This window comes from Thunnus thynnus, chromosome 19, assembly GCF_963924715.1.
Source record: "Thunnus thynnus chromosome 19, fThuThy2.1, whole genome shotgun sequence".
Classification (NCBI taxonomy): Eukaryota; Metazoa; Chordata; class Actinopteri; order Scombriformes; family Scombridae; genus Thunnus; species Thunnus thynnus.
The window spans coordinates 18114390-18134653 of NC_089535.1; the positions used below are offsets into that span (position 1 = coordinate 18114390).

The 20264-nt window shown below is 40.7% G+C and overlaps 1 protein-coding gene across 1 annotated transcript in view; it reads left to right on the plus strand.

The window, feature by feature from the left end:
- Window positions 1-299: 299 nt before the first annotated feature.
- The window catches only part of nsmfa (NMDA receptor synaptonuclear signaling and neuronal migration factor a), a 47819-nt gene continuing 27854 nt past the window's right edge, over window positions 300-20264 (plus strand). The window contains exons 1-4 of the mRNA XM_067575365.1: window positions 300-867; window positions 14979-15040; window positions 15340-16287; window positions 18347-18413. Coding sequence (XP_067431466.1) covers window positions 797-867; window positions 14979-15040; window positions 15340-16287; window positions 18347-18413 — 1148 coding nt within the window. The 5' untranslated portion in view covers window positions 300-796. The remainder of the gene's footprint in view (window positions 868-14978; window positions 15041-15339; window positions 16288-18346; window positions 18414-20264) is intronic.

Consider the following 20264-nt stretch of genomic DNA (forward strand, 5'->3'; position numbering starts at 1 on the left):
GTTCAGAAAATTACATAATTTTACTGTAATTCAGCCTTTAAAACCAGGAAAAGAAAACATTTATGCCATATTACAATATCTAGTCTCATATCACTATATCGATATAATATCGATGTACTGCCCAGCCCAAGTTTGAAGTGATGCTGACAGAGCACCGCAGCGCCTCAACCTCACTGTTTCCTCTGTCCTTGGCTGTGGATGAGAATCTCTCCATTTTGATGTGTGCGAGTGTGTGTGTGTGTGTGTATGTGTGAATGTGTATGTGTGTATGTATGTGTGGGAGAGAGAGGGAATCCTTTTTCCAAAATAATCAAATAAAAATACACAGGTAATAGTCCAAAAATGGATGAGATGAAAGGCAGAGGTGGGCTGCATGGATGGTACCAGTGTCCCTCATACAGTACCTCCACGCCCCCTTTCCCCCTTTGTGATGATGATGATGATGATGATGATGGTGATATCACCACCCTTACCATCCTCCCATTGCATTTTCAGATCAATGAGACACACGGATAGGGAGAGAAAGAGAGAGAGAGAGAAAGGTCTGTGTATTTTCAGCCACACGCTGACAGCTGTGCAGCTACCCCACGTAGCCTACGTGCTCACATCCAGAGAGACAGAGAGAGGCTGACGTCCCTCTTCTCGCATCTATCTACCCCCGGATTTCCCTTCAACTTTTTTTTTTTTTTTCCCATTTTTCTCTTCGGTTTTTATACTCTTTTCACTTGTCGCATTCCTCCATCCTTCGAGTGTTTGGAATGAACTGTTTTCCTGCCTGCGTCGTTTCCATGTCAGCATGGGAACTGCCGTGTCCAAAAGGAAGAATTTAAGAAACGATGCGATATCTTCTGTGGCAGCAAAAGTTAGGTGAGTGACACCCGGAGCTCTACGGCTTTACACCCGTTACACAGCAGCCTCGGGGGGGAAGTCTGGACAGGTATTGAAGCCTCCAGGTGCGACCCTGTGAAGTTACAGTAGGGTGACAGTTGTGCGCTATCCCGGGTATAATGCGCAGAGCCTCTGCGCTTTTCACATGTCTGCCGATTGTCCCGTCTAGTCTGTGGCACAAATACGTGCTTAAATTAGCCTTTAATCTCTCAAAACTGCACCTATACTGCGCAAATGTAGCCTACAAATTGTGAATTATAGGTTGTGTAGCCCCATAATTCCTCCAGACTGTTTTATTTGGACCAAACTGGTGTAGTGAATGAAGCATCATTGTGTAATGAAAGTCATGCAGAGGCAAAGCGAGGGCTGCCGTGACTCACAGTAACCCCAATACATTTCCCCATCACCTAAAACAGTCTACCACCTGCTGTAAAAATAGTCTGCCGTTTGATTTCTCTTTTTTTCATATATATATATATAGTAATTTAAACAAAATCGGCTTTCTGTCTGGCCGCATCGATCTGGCCGGACGGCGCAGTGATGGGGCTGCTGCCTTCACACCCCGGCGGGCAAATGATCCAGCTGTCAATTAATCAATCAACGCAATCGATTCGGTCGTTTGCAGGTATCACCAATCACGGTCAGTTATTGGGCCCGGCAGAGGGCAGCAGTTATATTCAGCCTGGAAAAAAAAAAAAAAAGCAGCGGGACTCAAGACTGGAGTCCAACCCGTTAAAAGCTGTTAACGACTCACTCTTGAGAGACAGTGTATGAGCTGTATGAATTTTTTAAATAGTCAGATCCGCAACCAGCTGTTACAGCAACCATGGAGGCAAAGTAATAAGCCATCTCCATCTCCCTTCCTGTGCTGGCTGCACGTCTCTGAGGCTCCGAGCTGAAGCTGCAGCTCACCGAGAGAGCACGTGTGTGACTGTTGTTCATATGTCTACACATCAAGTGCGGACAGGCAGCTACTATCTTCACTGAGATCAGAATACAGATTCAATATTTCTATGTTTCAGCAGTCGCCACGCAGTAGGCCTTGGCGTGTGATTTCAATTCAATCAATGAATGACCTTGACTTGGCTGTGCAGACTCAACATCCACAGATGTGTGCTGATGTGCTATTACGTCATTCTCTCTCTCGCTCAGTGTGTGTGTTTTTCTTATGTTACACAGCCTATAGTGTGTGAGCCTTCTTAACATGCAGTGCAGCGTGTGTGTGCATGTGTGTGTGTGTGCATGTGTTCCACCTTGAAGGGGAGATGAAAATGTGTTGCTCATACACACTGGTGACTACAGAGAGTGTCCTGAGCTTACAGTAAGAATGTGTGTGTGTCTTTTTTTTCCATGTCTGATAGGGCTATTGAAAATACACACGCACACACATGCACACTCAAATACACGCAGTTATTTAGTTATTATGCTCTTATCTTCGTTCCCTCCCTCACACTCTCTTTGTGCTCTCCTCTTTTTCACACAAACACACACACACACACACACACACACACACGTTTCAGGGTTTAATTTTTCGGAGTTAATGGCAGAAGGAACCTTGGCTCCTTAGATGGGAAATGCAGCGGAATCACATCCAATATTTATCAGCCTCTCACCTGCACATGACCTCATGAATGTGGAAGCAGAAGTGGTTTCTCTCCACCTCAGAAAATAAACACACACGCACACACACATATATGATCTTCATGCATACAACCAGGCATGTATGCATTGCACTCCATTTGATCTACATGCTCGTATCTCTTCTCTGTTCTGTCTGAGAGGCAGGCTGGACTCTCTGCGGGTTTTAAATGTTCAAGCTCTCTGTCTGCAGCGTCAGATCTCTGGAGTCTAATTTTTTCAATTGCAAGCTTTTACCCATGACACACAATTTCATTTTCAGTTTTTTTTTTTGTTTGTTTTTTTTCCCCAGGAATCTGTTTTGCATTTCCATACATTAACTTTTTGCAGATCTTGTGTCATGTGTCATGCCAGAATACACTTTGGTACTTAGAGTTGAGCAGATTAATGCACATTAGTGTCACTCACACACACACACAAATGCACACACATGCTTTCCCTTGTATTTAGAAGCTTAAGGCAAATGACAGCAGGTATATGTGCCTATATAAAAGTCTGAGTCATCGTCCTTATCCAACTCATCTAAACATACAGTAAACTGGGTTAAGTGACAGAGAACATACTCACACTTTGGTTTTCTCTCTCCAATACACACACACTTCTGGATCATAACCCCCCCCACTGACCTTACAGTATTAGTCTCCGTCCACTGTTTCCTAGCTATGACTATTAACCCTCATACTAACTTTTCTAATGCCAATTCTGCCCTCAACCCCTTACTTTACCTTAGTTTAAACCTAAACCTAACTCTAACCTTAAACCCAAATCCTAATCCTAAAATTGCCCCTTGAGGAAATGTCCTCACTCTGCAGGTGTAAATCTCACACTGACTCTCACAAATAGAAACAAGAACAAATAAATCTGCACTGAATATACACTGATTTATTATTCTTTGCAACTTTTGTAATTTGATTCTCTAGCCTAGAACATTAGTCTGACAGAAGTGAATGAAACATTTATTGAAGAAGCTGACCTGTTTGTTGAGATGGTGGCATAGATTGTTTTTGTTACACTTGGATTATTTGAAAGAGAAATTGATCTAAAAACAAGCCAGAGCACAGCACACTGTGAAGTGTCTCAAGGACGAAGACTGTCCTTACCAGAACAACAAAAGCAGTTTATTCAAATGGCTAAAATAACTCATATTCACTGTCTGGGATCCAAGTGATCTTTTGCAGTTGTGCAAATGAGACGGTCCTCTCCGAAAATGAACAATCCATCCATCAAACCATCTAACCGACAAAAACTGTTTCCTATGAACAGTCAGTGACTGTTTTTCTACCCTTAACCATAAAAATCATCTTTCCCCAACCAAGTTGTTTTTATTACCAAAGCTTAACCATTCGATCATTTAAAAAAATCTTTCTCCAACTTAACCAGGTACTGTTTTCTGATATTTTAATACCGAGAAAATAATCAACAGATTAATCAATGATGAAAATAATCGTTAGTTGCAGCCCTAATGCTGATGATTAGCAGGTATAATGTGAACCATGTTCACCATCTTAGTTTAGCAAATTAGCGTGCAATAATTTGCTCATTTTCACTAAACACAAAGTACAGCTGAGAATGTCAGTTTTGGATCCTAAACTGAAATTTTACACAACAACAGCCACAACAGGGAAGTAATCACTTTTCAGGATGATGCATCCAATAGTTGTAAAGACATTTCACTCAAAGCCACAAATGTGAACCTCATGGTGGCACTAGAGGAAAAGTCACCAAAGTCAAGTTCATCCTCTGGGCACCATGAATATCTGTACCAAATTTTATGGCAAACCATCTCATAGATGTCAAGACAGAGGAAAAGTCAATGGATCACCAAAGCCATTAGGATTTATCTTCTGGGGACAATGAATGAACAAAAGTGGACTGACAGACATTGCCATCCTTAGAGCCATGACACTAGCTTGGCTAAAAATGACTCCTGGTGTGTCTTTGTCTTTAGTTTTTTCGACAGATAGGTGTGCCAGATCAGAAAATACTCATCAGGATCATTTCAGAAAGTATTGACAAATGACCCATTTTGTCGATGAGGTTTGAGGACTTGTTGGAGGACACCGTACATGTGTGAATGAGCAAATACATCCAAACAATACATAAGAAACACTAAAGAGACTCTGGTTCCTTGTAACCGGTGTTCGTCTGTGCGGGTGTCATCTCATGCATGTTTATGGATTGCTGGTTATGAAACAGGTCACACTCTCCCCTCCAGCAGCTCATGGGAAGTAGCGAGCGACTGAGAGCGAAGGGGAGAAAAAAAGAAAAAAAAGAAAGGAAAGATTACCTTCAATTTACACACCAGAATTCTGCGACATTGAGTGTAAAAGCAAATGCTTTGATCTTTCTATCAGCCAGAGAAGAGGTCTGCTGCGGTTCGGCTGAAGGGCATCGGACAACAGTGTTCGCAGAGCTGTGGGGGTGTGAAAGATGGCATGAAAGATGAAAGGATTGGTTTTTACACACTGATGCAAATGAATGTCTTAGTTTATTCGGGACAATCGACAGGTGCAGCTTGTATTTGTTGTTGGCCTGCAGTCACTCTGTTGACGGGGTACAGGGATGTTATGTAATTGTTTTTTGAAATAATACTCATATTCACTCAAGCTCAACAGGAAAAGATGTTCTTACCTCTTAAGTTTTGAGAATTGTTTTTTTTTTCCCGCTAAAATGTTGCTTCATTGTACTTTCTCATTTATCACTGCATGTATATATTTAGAAATAAAGTACCAGTCAAAAGCTTAGACACACTTTCTCATTCAAAAGAATGGCAAGGTGTGTCTAAACTTTTGACTGGTACAGTATATACACTGTATATTTTTACATTTTCAGTAATATGCTGGATCGCAGCCATCTCTCTCTCCCTCTCTCTCCCTCCTCCTTTGTTCAATCAGACGGTTAAATTCTTTGCCATAAATATGCTGAATGAGGCAGATTTTACTGATTACAGTCTGAAGAATGATTAGGACTCCAACAGTGTTATGTGATTGTTTGTCTATGTTTGTCTGCTTCTGTGCATATTTATTCTATTTTTTTCTTTGAGAAAACAATTTCAGCTCAAGTTTCCCAGTTGTCAGAATTGTAGATGTTCAGGGAAGACATTTTAACATTTCAAAGTCATAAAAGCACAGATGTAAATATAACTTAGACTTATAACTGAGCCGTGGTTATAATATAATCTTATTAGTGCTTTTCCAACTATGACAAGTCAAAATTTCTGCTGTGAAAAAGCCATATTATCCTTAAAATATGTTAACAATGTGTTGGCTACTACAGAGAAACAGAAGTGTGCAGTGTGTAAGTGTGTGTGAATCAGTTTTATCACTCACTGCTTAATGTGGTCTGTGTGGTTACGGTGAGCCACTAGTGTACTCACATTTTAATCAGCTCTCCGGTCAGGTGCTTCCCTCCCACATATCCCATAATGCACCACACTTATACAACTGCAATTTTCAAAAGTCCCTCTGGCCTTCAGCACATGCAACAAGCTTCTCAACAGGTTCTCAGCACGCCAACTGTGCATTTTTGTGTGTGTGCCGGTGTGTTTTTGTAGGAAACCCAATTCAATTAGTCCATCTGAGAGGAAGATTCGATTAAGGAGCATTAAGAATGAGGAATCTCTTTGCTTGGCAGCCCATTGTTTACAGTGGAGAGACGCCCGGGGAGACATTAGCTCTGATGATATTCACACCAATGGGAACACTGTCAGGGGAGTGATGGCCTGTTTTCTGCCATGAGCCCGCTTGTCCTTTAAAGATATATGGTCACAGTGTTAAATGGCATCAGAATGCACAGGGAAAAGCAATGGGATGATAAGATATGGATCACTAATGGGATGAAACATTATATGTAGCAGAATTCTGTAGAATAGGTGCTTTTCTATATGCAAGTCTTCAGGGTCCATTTTTGTAGCCATGGAGAGCATTTGTTGGTCAAATTAACAGTTTAACATTAAGTTGTAGCTTTTTTGAGTGGGATTTGTAAAGACTGTTAATGTGTGTGTTGTTATTGTGTGAATCTGTGCTATTTTCATGTTCTACTTATGTGTTTTAGTCATATGTATTTCACTTAGAGCTGCAATATTATCCATTAATAGCTTACTCAATCGACAGAAAATTAATTGCCAACTATTTTGATAATTGATTAATTGTTTTGAGTCCATTTTTTAAGGAAAAAGTTAGTTGGGACAAAAGAAGACATCTGGGAAATAGTGATCAAATTTTTGGACATTCAATCAATCAAATGGCTAACTGATTAATCGAGAAAATAATCATCACATTAACTGATGATGAAAATAATCGTTAATTACAGCCCTAATTTGACTTTCTCTCAGATGCAGTGTTTTAATAAGGTGTAGAAGGCACAATTAGTGGATAAAATAATCAAAAGGCTTAATATGTGAATTTTAAGAACACACGGTGTTAGAAAAGTTTGTAAATGACAAAACACAAAATACAGATGAAAATTAATGTCACAAACATCAATATTATTTGTCATATAAAAAGGGTTTTAAAAGTGATTATCCAATTACCTAATTGAAATAGAGCTTTGTATTATTTACATCCAACTGCACTGACTTCACCTACAATCAACAAATTACAGTACATTTACAAGTCCCCTGTTTTCCAGTTAACTATAGTTGGCTTGGGTGGCGAATATCTAAATGTGGATGGACATTTTGCACCTGCCAGAGCAAGTTTTGATAGATGGGCACTCCAATCATAGCTATAAATGCAGCCTAAAAAACAAGACAATCAAGAAAAAAGTCAAATAAAAACAAGCGGCAACCTCCGGGGCTGTAAAATGAAGCCAACACGGAAGTGCCAAAAACTGCAGTTCCCTGAATGGCCACTTGAGGCTGGCTCCAAAAGCGAGTCATTCCCTATAGAACCCCATGTTAAAATGCCCAACTTAACAGCAGAAATAAACATGTTTACAGCCTGGTACAAAAAATGGTTTTGGTCTCTATAGCTAATTCCCCTTTCATGACAACTGTATGGGGGTGAATTTTATAACTCACTCGTTTAAATTTTATTAAGCCGTAAAGTTATGCATAATGAAGGACATGGCTGCTTTGAGTGACAGGTCAGCTAGCCACTAGGTGGCTTGTTTCAGCCATTCGGCCCGCCTCTTTGCCCATTTTTGATTGGCTGGGAGTTAGGCAGCGTCATGCACTGCGAAGATGGCGACGGCCGGAATGGCTCACTTTGAGCTTCAAAACCGCTCTTCAGAAACCAATGGGTGACGTCACGGTAACTACGTCCATATTTTTATACAGTCTATGAATAAAAAGTGGATAAAGTAAAAAAAACAACAACAAAAAAACCAATAAGCAATGCTTGACTATCTGTATTCATTAAAAAACAAACTGGAGAAAAAAGGGCATGTTTACAGTTTTTTAATGTTCTGTCTGATCTGTTAAGTATCTAGTTATGTATTTTTCTGTCTTGATCCATTAAAATAATTGAAGTGCTGAAGTGTATCTTCCTGTTGTTGAGGATCCTTTTATGTGCCTTTTAGTGGAGTTTGTGGCAGAAAGTGATGAGGAAGTGGAGTGTGTTAAATTGTGTCTGGCTCATTCAGCTCGTGAAATGCTTAACTGTAGACACCAGACAAATGTGCTCATATGTGCACACTCCCTTGCTCACTCGGAAGGAGTCGAACAGATGACCAGACACTGAGCAGGAGCTTCAGGTTTCATGTTGCACCAAAAGTAGTTTACGAAGCCAAGTTAGAGCTACTCTTGAAGTTTAGTTCTGTCCGAGACATTCTCCATAGCATTCTTGTTGTGTGACATTGGAGTTGGAGACTGTCCACCTAAGAAAGATGACAGCATCACCTGTGTGGCTGTGAGCGGGACCTGTTTCCAAAATGACTGATTGTTGTGTTCAAGGACACTGTGACATCTGAGTTGGCAGCTAAAAAGCATTGCATTCACCTGTGATGTTGTCCTTACGGAAGGTAAGCACCTCCACTTCATGACATGAATGTCATGACATGAATGTCACTTCATGACATGAATGTCATGAGGTGGATTTTGTGAATTTGGTAATTTCTTGCATTTAACTGTTCTGTTTGCAGGATGTTAGCTCTTTGTAGAACTTTGACTATGAATTATATATAGAGTATACAACTGGAACCTTAAAAGTGTGGTGTCTCCAGGGGGTGGGTGTTAAAATTCATTGTTTGGTCGCCAACTCCAGTTTCCCACCAGCTCCTGAAGGTAACGTAAGGAATGATTTTACAATAACACATCATCAAGTCTTTGCAAGTTAATAGTCATACATGGAAACCAAATACTGCCTGAAAGACTGGAAATCAATCTAAAAGCTTCTGCTGAGAAAACATCACCATGAAGTCCATTTAGTAGCTGTTCTGGAGCTTTAAACTATAAGATTCAATAATTGTAGATGTTCAAATTTCCATTTTCTTCTGAGCAGTTTACAGACATTTCATCTGTGTTGGCTCAAAAGCTGTGGCTCAAAGTTCATTCTTGACTCATAGTCCTTAAAGTGCTCAGACAAACTTGAAATTCAAACATCTGCAATTCCATGATAACTGGACAAACTCCATCTGCTGAGCAAGATCATGTGATAGGATAAAAAGCTCCAAATGGTCCTTTAAAGTAAATGGACCGTGTGATGAAATTGCTTTCTCTAGTGCTGTTTCCAAGGTCAAGAACCTCAGTAAAACATATGGTTTGCAGTAATGTAAAATAATAGTAATACAGTATATTCAATTGGGTAAAACATGCAGAATCACTGATATGGTTGTCTCAGAAACAACTAGAAGTCTACTGTACCTTTAAGAGTATAGATTTCACTCTAACACAGTCTGTGTCCTCAAGGTTTCCATCACTGTCAGAATATCTTATCTGATCTGATCTGAATCCAGGACACTGAACTTGAACCTGTGCTATCGTTATCACTCCTGTTGGACTCATGTGCTTACACTGTACCTCCCTAATGAAATGTGTAAAATTAAAGTCTAGCTTTTTACTTCCATAGACAGTGACTAACATGTTTCATACTATACATATTGCACTTAATGGGCCCGTAGAATAAGGGGTTAAATGACACAAAGGATTTTAGGGCTAGGGTTGAGTTGATTTTCAAAGATGCAGTTACCCCGAGGAGCAAATAAAGCCTGTTGTCAGTTTTATCTTTTACTTCCTTATTGGCATGACAGTGCTCTTTCTGTCTGCCTGTTTCCTCAAGTTTACCCCACCTTTCATTTTTAATATGCTCCCATTTTCCCCTCATATACTCCTCGCTGCTGTAATCTCTTCTCCTCAGAAACTCCCCTCCCTAACTTGTTTCTCTCCCCGAAGCCCTGTCACATGTCTGAGAGCATGCAGGACACATTTCACATCTGCCTGTCAAGCTCTTCCTCTTCTTCTCCTTCTCCAACTTCTTCCTCTTTATTTTTCCAATAGCATACTTCCCCCCTTTCACCTCACACACCTGTGTCCCTGATGCTCAGTACGGTATCATATATGAAGTGGGTAAAAACATTGAGATGAGAGAACACAGAACCGAGAGAGGATTTGTTTAATGGATGGATTGAGAGGCGTTTTGCTCTATTCGTTTCCAACTCACTTTCCGCTCATGTATAATGGATGATGCGAGTCTCTTGCACCATTGTTTGCGGATTCTAATCAGAGTGCCCCAGCCTGTTGAATAATAAAACAGGAGGGTAAAATGAAAATGTCTCAGACCTTCAGAGGGACACCTGCTGATTAGGGCATAGACTATATTTATCACAACTGTCCTTAACAAGGCTGGTTGCATCATCACATGCACATGTAACATTTTGTCTTTTTTGTCTCTTTTTCTGTCCCTAGAGGCTCACACAGACTCACACACAAATGCACATACTCAAGTGCATGTACACGCACATGAATGCAAGCGTGCGCACACACACACACAAAAGAAGAAAGTAGAGGATTGCCAGAGAGGAAGATGCAGTATACCAGAATTGCAGTGACATGCATGGCGAGCTATTTTTAGTAGTGCAGTGGAGGGAGCTGGATGGTGTCGTGGCACGTGCAGAGACTCTCAGCCCTCAATAATACCCCCAAACTCTGAGGGAGTCTGGTTTACTTTGGCTACAGTGCTCACTGTTGAGAGTTAACAATGCAGGAGCCAGAGTGACTCTTGTGGCACAGAGGGACATTTTCATCCACTGAGTCTCAATTTGATACAGTAACTCTCAAGTTTTACATGAGGAGGTTGTTGTCGTCCAGTGCAGCAAGAGAAAACCCTCCTGAACTGATGTCCAAAATCTAATACTGTAGGTGTTTGCTCTAAAATAAGAGCATGGTCATTAGCATTGTGTAATGGAGACTTAACACAAGAGTACTCCTGCTATATGCACAAGGCTGACTTACCAGCCTGAGTAAACTGCCCAGACTCTAGGGAGCCCTAAAAGCCCCTGGTTTACTACCGTGTGTGTAAATTGGTTCAGAGCAATTTCGTTAATTTTGTGTGGAGATACATGAAACCAAAGTAAAATATCAATAATATGATCCGGGCCTTGAAAGATTGAGGGGGGAGGCTACATGTGACTATTTTTTAAATGTACCAAAAACACAACCCAACAAACCAGCCCACTTCACGCAGTCATTGACTGGGTGTGAGGAAATAACAAAATTAGGCAGGATGTCTCTCTCTCATTATTTACTTTTCCTACATACAAACCAGTGTAACACTATGAATCCCTTCGAGAAGAGACCGTTCAGAGCAGCTAATACTTTTTCCCTCAGACATCATCAGATGACACATTGTACGAACAAGCTCCAGACCCCTTGTGGTTTGTGGTAACTTGATTCATTTTGTTAAGGACTACACAAAGTTGAAGTAAATTTCAACTGAAATGATCAGGGCCTTGGTGCACAAACATGGTGCTTGTTATTACAGTAAACAAGTATGTATTTAATAAAAGCACCACATAATAATTTGCCTACAGCAAACCTGGGGCTAAGTAGTATTCAAGCATATGAGTAGTGGTTGGTTTCACAGTCTGCTGTGTGCACTGTGCCTGATGATGGACACTAAGAATTTTTGCCCGGGGGCCTGCATGTGGGCCTAGGGCATAAATGTTACACACAGTATGTTAACCCAATGCTCTAATACAGGCTGAACACCTGATTATTGTTCGTGTGCTTGTGTGTTTTCTTTTGTCTTTGTAACAGGCTTCACGCCAGCCTCAATGCTGGTGGGTCGGCTCATGCAAAAAGTCTCCGCTTTCAACCTCTGTTGATAAAAAAGGAGGTGATAATGCCACAACTAATATTATGCTTTATTCACTGATTTTAGTATTCACAAATGATTAGTAAAGCAACTTGAATAATAAAGTCATAGTTTATTTTATAGGACCTCATTGGGTCATGTGTCCCATCATAACTGTGCTTTTGTTACAAGGCACTGTAGGTACTTTTGAGTTCTTAACTTGTCCTTGGCTGTCTGGTGTTTTTGAGATGAGTAATTTATGTCTCTAAAATGTGTATTTAATATTGATTGACTTGTTACATAAGGTCATTTGTGTCTTCTTTCTCAGGATGTTTCCTTCAAACATGTAAAGGAGCTTTGTTCACAAAAGATGTCTCCAGAGGAATCCTGTTTGGAAGAAGAGATGGAGGAGAGAGACAGGATAGAGGGGAACGGGTGGGTGGGAAGCAAGAATATATTGAGTTTAAATATGAAATGAAAGATGGGGCATCAGAGAAATGTTTGAAAAAAGTCTGTTTTCACTGCACTCCTGCTCCTCCTGTATGTATGTGTGTGTGTGTGTGTGTGTGCCTGCTGCGTTGGACAGGCTTTAATAATTGAGAGAGCTGCCAGGGAGGAGGCGTACACCCACAGATTCCCCTGTATACAAGGGATTCTTCTGCATAGATGTGTGTGTCTGTGTGTGTGTCAGCATTCCCTTCCAACATCAGCTGCATTGGGAAAATGTAACAACCAGGAGGATGCATGCTATTTTTCTTAATATACTGAAGGATATACAGTTAATTAGCCCTTGATACTGTAACTCTAGCGGATTATTTTCAGGATCATCGATAACAACTTAATAAATTATACGTAATGCTTTTTACACCAGGTTTTCGAAAATAAAAGGTAATATGCTGACTCACAACAACAGATGAATTAGTCAACATGTGCTAGTAGATCATTAGTGATAAGCTAATTAAAAGTAAGTATTCTCATAAAAACCAGTTGTAAAATAAGTATTGAGTTAGTATACTTGAATATATACAACTATGTAAAACAAGGATAAAAGATACACATAAGTATGAAGTAGAAGTACTCACTCATTCTGAATGATAATTTATGTAGAACGTTTGTGAATTTGTGTTGTATTGTTGTAAGTGGTTTTTGTGTCACTAGGTCTTACATATTTATGTTCTATTGGGTATACTATTAGGATGCACTATAGAAATGCACCATATTTTATGAGTTTAGCAGGTGTTTTTGCATATACAGTGAAATCATAAACTGGAAAATTACAAGTAACTACAGGAGTCTGTTTTTAGCCATGCTAGAGGCATGGCTCTAGGGATGGCAATGCCAGTCTGCTGGTTGCTCTCTCCACTACTTTGGTTCAGAATAAAATATCTCAACATCTATTATACTGCATGGATAGCTCTGACATTTTGCTCAGACATTCATGGTCCCCAGAGGATATATCTAACTGACTTTGGTGGTTTCCTGACTTTTACTCCGGGGCCACCCTGAGGTTGACATTTGTGGCTCAGCATGAAATATCCTAACAACTAGAAGATGGATCGCCATGAAAATGTACAACAGATATTCAAGTTCCCTAGAGGATACATTATTATGACTTAAGGGATCCTCTGAGTTTTCCTCTAGCTCCTCCAGTTATTGTCATTTCAATTATGCTGTGATTTATCTTTTAATGGATTGGCACAAAATTTGGTATAGATATTCATAGTTTCCAGAGGATATTTTATAATAAGTTTGGTGATACTCAGACTTTTTCTCTAGTGCCACCATGAGGTTGACTTTTTCTCTATTGAAATACAGTATCTCAACTACTAATTGATGAATTGCTGAAAAATTTGGTAAACACATGCATGATCCCCGGAGGATGAATTGTGATCACTTTGATCTCCTGACATCTAGTGCAATGTGGTTAAAATTTCTACTTTGGTTTATGATCAAATACCTGCAAAACTGTGTTTGCATGCTAACAAGCCAAACCAACACAATGAACATGTAAACATGATAACCTCTTAACATGAGTATGTTAGCATTATCATTTTGAGCATGTTAACATGCTGATGTGAGCATTTTGCTCAAATACAGCCTCACAGAGCCACTAGCTGTAGACTTCTATTCTTAAATAATATATAAAAGTTGCAGTATGTCTGGAAAGTACAAGGATAAAAGTCTCAAAAAATGAAAATGAAAATAAACATGAGTAAGTGCCTTAAAATTATACTCAAGTAAATGTAGTACGTAAATGGTGAGACAATGAGGCACAATTACTTTAACAGTAAAGTGAGAAAAGTACAACCTCATCATGATCCTTGTTACAGGAATGAATTAATATTAATAGCAGTAGCATGCAGTATTAGAGTTACTGACGTTTTCTCCTTTCCTCTCCTCTCTCCTTTCATTCGTCATTACTATAATGAATCATTACTGCTAATAGTTATTGCTTCGGTACATTTCCTCTCAGTTAGTGCCCAGATTGACATTAAAAACATATCTTTCTTTATCTGGTCTCTCTTTGCTCCTTTCCCACTCCTGTCACACATTGACTGGAGGAACATTAGGAAGTCAGTGTCATTCATCCGCTATACCTGGGGCTATTTTATTAAAAAGGACAAGCCCTTTATGATATTTTTTTATGAGTTTTATCTATATGTTGCTGAATGAGTGAGGGTGTGTGGAGTGTTTCTGTGTCTAAGTAAAAAGGGAGACCGAGAAAGAACAGGAGCTAAGCAGCAGATGCTATTGAGCTCACTGCATCTATTTTCAGCACATCTCCAAGCAGTCTTCTTCACTTGCTGTCAAGGTTAAGAGTTTCTTTGACTCAAGGATACGGTATATACATCTGTATGCCTGTGTGAGAAACAAGAAAACAAACACGCTTATGGTCTGCTGACTGCACTGACATTCACCGACGCAAACTGAGGTCACACTGAGAAATTAAGTCTACCTAAAACAATCCGTCACTCTATCTCCTCCTGCTGTCTCATACTTCGTCTCTCTCTCCGTGTGTGAGGCTGCCTGAAGTATGGAGATAAAACAGCTGCATCTTAATCTGTGGGTGGCACAAGCCCACAAAGAAGGCAATTAGGTTTATAATTTACAATTCCTTGCCCTCCTATCTCCTCTACCCTTTCTCTTCCTCCTTTCTCACTTGCCCCTCCTTTCCACCCATAAATTAATGTCTTTATGTGTGTCGTGTGTGTGTCCCCACAGAGCAGCACGAGCATTTGGAGAGTACCTGTCCCACACACACCCTGAAAACCGAAACGGATCAGGTCAGCGTCTCTGCCATCCTGCCATTTTGTCCATCCATTTATTCTCGTCTGCGTGTTCTTTTGTGGTCTTTAATCCTTCCTCCACCTGCTTCAGCTCATCCTCTGTTGAAATGCCAGGCTGCGATCATCAGTGTATCACTCCAGCAGCTGATAACCGAAGAAAGATGATGAGAATATCCTGTGTCATCCTCAATTTGTCCTCTTCCCTTTTCCCTCTTCAGTCTTTTCCTTGCTTTTCAGCACATTGGTGTATTTCTCAGTATTTCTATTTATCTCCATTTCCCTCTTTTGTATTCTAGCTCATCTTCTGTGTGAAACCTTGGTGGGTCCTGACCCGGAGTCACCAAGTGACACGGTTGGCCCCAACAACAACAACAACCAACTTCATCCGTGCTCCAATACCACTAAGGGCTCTGAGGACAACCCAGAGCCTGGCCTGGTGAAATCCCAGCTGGGCTTACTCCAACCACCTCCCCCCACCATTTCTACCAAGCCAGCGCGGCTGTCACTTGAGCGCAGCTTCTCAGCGGAAGAAGACAAGCAGAAGTGTGTCGAGTGCACCCTGCAGCCCGCCCGCGTGTACACCATCACCACCCAGCACGGTATGCTGATGAGTGGCGGCCGGGGCAGCAAAGAGAGCCTAGAACTGGACGTCCTGAAGGAGAAGTCAGGGAGTGGAGGGGTGGGATCCAGGGGTGGCGGTGTGGGTGTTGGCGCCGGTGACCAACACCTCCACACCTCCTTGATCCAACCCTCCACTTCCCCTTCCTCCACTTCATCGTCTCCAACCCAGTACCACCACACCAGCAGCGGCGGCCGTGGCACCAGCCACCACCACGGTAACCATCACCACAGTAACCACCACCACCACTCTGTCATGGGCACCAATGCACCCTCAAGCAGTGGAGGAAGCAGCAGGGCAAGTGGAAGCAGCAGTAGCAACCAGCAGCAGCAGGCTCTAGCCATCGGCGGGCTGCACTCGCACCATACATCACACCACTCTCACCACCACCACATGTCTCAACCCCCACTGCAGACCTCCGTCAGTGCCCACAACATCCGCGGCTGGGGCGAGGGTGGAAAAGGGGAGGCAGAGTGCAGCGGGCTGGCCTGTGACGCGTGCAGCGGCGCCCCCTCACGGAGCCAGGGCTCCCTGGACCTGGAGAGCACGTCTCGAGAGGCAGGCAAGCAGCACCGACGCCTAGAGCAGATGTGGAGTGTGGACCGGGTGACTGGGCTGGAGAGAGGTGAGAGGGCGGAGGACACAGAAAAGGGAGAGGCGCTGAAATCCAAATGAGTGCCGGGGTTGGGGGTTGTTCATAAGACCCTGTGGCTGGGATTGGCAATTTTGGTATCGGACCAGAGATGAAATAGCATTTGAATCATTTGAATCTTTCTACCACACAAAAATACACACAGGGAGCATTTGGGAGGTAAAATCCAGCTGATAGTGTATTTTATTTTTTTTTAAAATACTAGTTGCCTTTCAGATTTTGACTAAAGGATGCTTTTAGTTTAAAATATATCAGCTACAGCGTATGGACAAAGTAACAAGAACACCTTACAGTATGTCACAAATCATGATGATAAATGCCAAAACACGAGAATACTCTATTAGTGAAGACAAACAGTAGTGGACCCTCACCAACACCATCAACAGTCATGCTAGTGGCTTTATGAGACCAGACTTGCCTTGAGCTAAATGCAAACATCAGCATGCTAACATGCTCACAGTGACAATGTTAAAATGCTGATGTTTAGCAGGTAGAAGGTTTACCCTGTTCACCATATTAGTTAGTATAGCTGAGGCAGATGGGAAAGTCATGAATTTTGCAGAAATTTGTAGTATTCAACAAATGAACATTTCTACCTGATGATGGCCCTAGAAAATCAAAAAAATCAAAAAAAGTTTTTTGTTCAATTTAGTTTTAACTTAGTGGTTCACTCTGAAGGATATGAATGACTGCTCCAAATTTGCTGAATAGATGTCAAGACATTTCACAAAAAAAACCCAAACTCTGTCGGTGGAGCTACAGCAAAAGGCAAGGGATCACCAAAGTCTTTAGGATACATCAGTTTACAACAGGAGGAGGCGCTGCATGGTTCTGATGGCTCATACGACAGGTGCTCTTTAGTGGGGTAGGTGAAAGTACCAAGGTACCAAGTGGTTGTCTGCACCACTTAAGGACAAATATTTAGCAAGACTTCCTGGATTTTGTTTTTTTTTCATTAGGATACATTGCCTAGGAACCACGGACATCTATTCAAATGTTTACACCCATCCATCTTGTAGATGTTGATATTACTGATATAACTGGATAAGTGAAAGTTTTGACCTGCTGATGATGCTAGAGGGAGAATTGAAGGATCACCAAAGTCAGTAGGATCAATCCTCTGGGCATCATGTATATCTGAACCGAATTTCATGGCAATCCATCCAATAGTCTGACTGACCAACCAACAGCCTGACATTGCTATTCCTAGAACACAACACAGACTTCAGTTCAAAAATGACCATAGAAACAAAACAACAGCCCACTTACACCAACAGAAATTGAACATTATAAGCTTCACAAAAGGTACAGTAGTAATTATAGAGGAGTAATTGTGTTGGATTGCATTACACTGTGAGGTGTTCTTGTTCTTTTTACCATTTCCTGAGTGAACTCCATTTACTGTGTCTAAAATTTGTGACAGTTTAATTATGTGTTTGCAGGTAATAACTCTAGCTATTTTGGAAATTTTAGGGTCACTTCAGTGAAATACAACTAATAAATCACACTCAGTGTTTGCTAAATGCTTATTAAATATTTTACAGTTACTATTTCATTTTAAGTTATTTTAATTGAGTTGTGAATCAGCGCTGATAAATACAAAACAAATTCAAAATATTTCAACAACTAAAACCACTGTGAAGCCAGTTTAACTTTGCTTCTGATGAATGAAAGTGAAACATTCCTTAAAAGTGAGTTAATATTAAATTAAATTGTTTAAACAAACTTTTTCAAATCTATTTCCTCTCAGGTCTGCTGGGGGCTTAGGGTTTTATGTTGGATGTGACGTGGTGGTCTGTTTTTCTGACTCTTCGTCTCCCCGTCTCTCTCCTCTGCTGTCTCTTCCTGTGTGTCTGCCTCTCTCCATTTGTGGAGTGGTGCACTGTGAAGTGCTGGTGCTGTCGCTGGCTTTTGTGCTTTCATATTTCTAATATATTTATTACGACATCTGCGGATACCACACATAGATTTTTCTTCTGTTTTTTTTTTTTTCAATTAACCTTCGAATCATAATTTTTCTCTCTAATTACAGATGACACTAACTGGTTCCCCAAGGAAAATATGTTCTCCTTTCAAACTGCCACAACAACCATACAGGCGTGAGTGTCCCACCTTCAAACACACACCTGTACACAAACACACACACAGTCACATATGGTGCATCTACTGACTGAAAGATCAAGCTGATGTGTTTACAGCCAGAGTTAACAGACCATACCAATGTTTTTGCATGTTTTAGTCCATTAACTGCTAATTTCATGCTTTAAATTAATGTCACCCATTTCCCAAAGCATGCTATAGGTTTTTTAGATTGATTTCACCTTCTAGGCTGCTATTGATCTTCATCTCAGTAAGCTATAAAAAATCAGCTTGCACATCCTGAAAGCTTGCTTAAGGAGGACAATCCATCAGAGGGAATACTTTGTCAGTTCCTTTTTTTGTACAATTTAAATAATTGATGCATGGTAATGCAGTTGCAAGTAGGGTTTGTTGTGAATGCTCTCCTTGTTGTTAAATTTGAGGACCACTTGACATTCAAAGCTGCAACACATGAGCAAATTCATCATCACTTACACAACATCCAGGTTTCAGTGTTTAGTTTTTAGATGCAAATTTTCCAAAAATGCTGTTTTTAATAAAAATACAGGTGACCAGCGAGCCTCAAGTATCTGCAATTTTTCATAACATGTTGAAGCAAACAAATTATCCCTTATTATCCCAAATTATCAATCTACCAAATGAACCTGACAGTAAATATAGTAAAAATGGCAGTAATATAAGGTATATGCAGCTTGTAGTTCATGGGCTAAAACATGCAAAACCAAGGTCTCTTTGTCTTTAAAAGCTGTAAAAAAGTTCTTGTGAGCATCTGTGTGAGTATGACAGTGACCTGAGTTTACTCTTTCTTGGTGCCTTTCACTTTTCATCTTGGATTAGATGCTTGTTTGACCATGTTTAGAACACAATACTGGATTCAGTCAATAGATAAAGGTGGTTGTTCTTTTGGCCCATTAAATCAAAGATCAGAAGCAATTAAGTGGCATAATGAGTTGACTTTGTTCATTGAGGTCAAACAATGACACACTCTTTTTGTCTCTTTCTCAATATGCCTTTCCCAGGTCTTCCTCTCTGTATTTTGAACTCTAAACTGTTTTTTTTCTCTCTCTTCCTCTCTTTCTCCTCTCTTCTTGCATGCAAATTAATCTTGGGACACTCAAAACAGGATATCGTGAGTATTCTTCCCCGCTTGCATTCTTTTTCTTAGCTTGCTTTACTTCTTTTCCTTAACTGCTGTTCCTTAACTTTGATGTCCACCATTTAACCTTCATCCTTGCGCTGGGTGTTTAACTCACAGCTGAAAACAAACTGACCATAATAACAAGATATGATCAGACAGTATACAGTATAGAGGTCTGTTTGTGTGTGTGTGTGTGTGTGTGTGTGTGTGTATCAAGTTGAAACCTTTTCTTGTTTGGGTTATATTTACTTCTGGCCCATGCACATCAGAAAAATCATTCTCTTATTGATAAATAATGGTCTTTCAGGTAGGAGCCTGCAGTTATAGCCACAAATAATGTTTTTTAATTCAAGTAAAAAACCAAAAAGGGGAAAAAATTGAGTTACAGGATTTCCATGCAACCGCAGGGATAAAGTCCAGTGTAATCCACTGCAGCAGAGTAAATCTGCCAAACTCAAGTCAGGAAAATGTACGTCTGTGTGTTGGCTGACCTACACCCTGTCAGCTCACATATACCCAGCAGCTCTATCAGTTTGGCACACACTCACCCTCACTTTTTGTGGCAATCATGTCAGCTCTCTAATCCCACTTCACAGCCGTTGCTAATTATCACTGAATCTGTGCTGGCTGTGCTGCTTACTGTAGCAGTGTTTGGATCTGATTGTGGCAACTGCGGCTCTGGAGAGGTTTGTTAAGAACATATATTTATAGT